The 2,321-nt window shown below is 35.6% G+C and overlaps 1 protein-coding gene across 1 annotated transcript; it reads right to left on the reverse strand.

Annotated features, from left to right (window-relative positions):
* Positions 1-367: 367 nt before the first annotated feature.
* LOC138899830 (uncharacterized) lies at positions 368-691 on the reverse strand. Its single transcript, XM_070186527.1, has one exon. The coding sequence runs from the start codon at positions 689-691 to the stop codon at positions 368-370; it is 324 nt and encodes a 107-aa protein (XP_070042628.1).
* Between the last annotated feature and the right edge of the window lie 1,630 nt (positions 692-2,321).

The following is a 2,321-nucleotide window of genomic DNA, read 5'->3' on the forward strand; positions in this document are numbered from 1 at the left end:
TCTCATTAAACCATCCATGTTTCTTGATACCATGGAAATCTCTTCTTCAAGAGCTTCTGGTTTGTCATCAATATCATTTTCAAGTCTTTCAATTGTAGATTTGAAAGCAACTATTTTCTTCATGGTTTGTTTTCTTGAGATGTGTTTTCTTGAATGCTATAAGATCTCCTCGTAGTTCATCATATGAAAGTTTGTTTAGATCTTGAGATTCGAGTGCAACTACTTTTGTCTGCCAAGTGGTAGGTAGACTCCTTAGAATTTTTCGAACTTGATCGCCACTTGAGTAGGGTTTACCAAAGACTTTTATATCGCTAATGATTTTGTTGAACCTTGCAAATATTTCCTCAATGGATTATCCTTCTTTCATCTAGAAGAGTTCATGATCATGAACCAACATGTTTATGTGAGTTTCTTTCACTTTGTCGGTTCCTTCATAAGTAACTTCCAGTTTATCCCACATTTCTTTGGTTGTATCACAGCTTGAGATTTTCTCATACTCCTCTCCACTTATAGCATTATAGGGTAAATTTCGTGCATTATCATTGACATGAACAACTGCCATTTGCTCGTCTGTGTATTCATCTATATCTTCCGGATCAGGGGGTGGTTGAGCTGCTGCTAGTAGTGGATAATTACCCTTTTTGATAACGCACCATACTTTGGCATCATAGGATTTTGCATATATTTTCATTCGCACTTTCTAGTGAGAAAAGTGTTATCCATTGAAATATGGTGGCCTAACTTGCGACGTTCCTTCTTGAAAGAATGCTCCAACAGTTACTTGGTTTGCCATGATCTTATCTCGCAAGCTGTTAAGCAAAAAGTGTGAGACTAGCTCTGATACCAATTGAAATTACAAGAGGGGGGTGAATTGACGATTTTTATTTTCAGTATTCTAAGTAGTTGACTAGTTTACCAATTAGTCGACTAGAGATAGGAACGGAATAATAATAATAATACAGAAATGAAGTGTAGGAAATAAAGACACCTGGATTTTTATACTGGTTCGAATTCAATGTGAATCTTATGTCCAGTCCCCTTGGATTGCAAGAGTGATCTCTTTTAGTATTTGAAGTGTCTCGAGTACAAGTTGGTTGATGTAGCTTTACACCAACAACTTAGTTTCTATGTCACTTTTCCCTTCTTGGTACAATGCCTCACCATTGTTTATCTCTTTTTCTTCTCTCACTAATTACAAAGTAAATCTAAAAATAAGTACAATGCTTGTTTGGAGTAGAACAAAAAGAGTGATAATGGTTCGTTCAAAGTATATCTGCTTCAAACCTGGAATAGATGTATATATACATCGTAAGGCCTTCTTGACTCTTGATTGACGCGAATCTTGAGAGATTACAAACCCAAGGGAATTGATCCTTGAACCAAATCGCAAATTGATTCTTTCCAAGAATAAGGTTAGGTTTACGTTGATCTTCCTTGACTTGTGTCCTTGACAAACTTTTCTTCCGTTGGGCAGATCTTTCCGTTACTTGAGTGATTGATGATGGATCCCTGATTTCGGGCTTTGACGATTTCCAGTGTAGAACTTTGCACTCTCATTTTCCTTTGATTTTGGGACCTTCCTATACTAGCTTCCGTCAATTATCTATCAAATCATTGATTGATTCTTCTTCCGAATTTTCGCTGCTTCTTCCTTTTTCATAGCTAGTAATAAATACTTTTCCTTTCCTTTAATTCCGTTGATGGATTGTTTCCCCTAGTCCATGCTTGAATGATAGGGAGTCTTGATTTTTTTATTTTATTCCTTGTGATCCTGCACCAAATGTGATATATTATTTTTCATCATTGAAACTGCTATTTAACAAATCCAAGATATAAATTTATCATAAAGAAGACATATGCTCACAACTCATCAATAAGGTACACAAGGACATAATATTAATACAGTACGAATGTGTGCTCAAGATGTGAAAAATAACTATGACTAAATCAATAATAGTAAAAATTCCAAAATAACCCATCTCGGATAATTATGAGATAATAATCCTAAACATTATCTCTAGCATGAAAGGATAAACTCATGTAGTCATACAAATGATTAAACATATATCATGTAACGCATGCAATCCAAACAAGACATATAAGAAGCCTAAAGTCTAATCCGGTCATGAATCATGCATAGCACCCACATATACGCCCGTCACCTTGCATATACGTCGCTTCTCACATGTCACAAATAGACAAATAAGTTCAAATCCTAAGTGTTATTCCCTCACACAAGATTAGGCAAGATATTTACCTTAACAACCCAAATTAACCTTTTAGAATTGCCTATCCCTTAGAAACTACCTCTGGTCGGCTCG

Source organism: Nicotiana tomentosiformis, chromosome 10, assembly GCF_000390325.3.
Source record: "Nicotiana tomentosiformis chromosome 10, ASM39032v3, whole genome shotgun sequence".
NCBI lineage: Eukaryota > Viridiplantae > Streptophyta > Magnoliopsida > Solanales > Solanaceae > Nicotiana > Nicotiana tomentosiformis.

Coding starts and splice junctions, on each gene's coding strand:
- LOC138899830 (XM_070186527.1), bottom strand. CDS start 691: ATGAAAATATATGCAAAATCCTATGATGCCAAAGTATGGTGCGTTATC.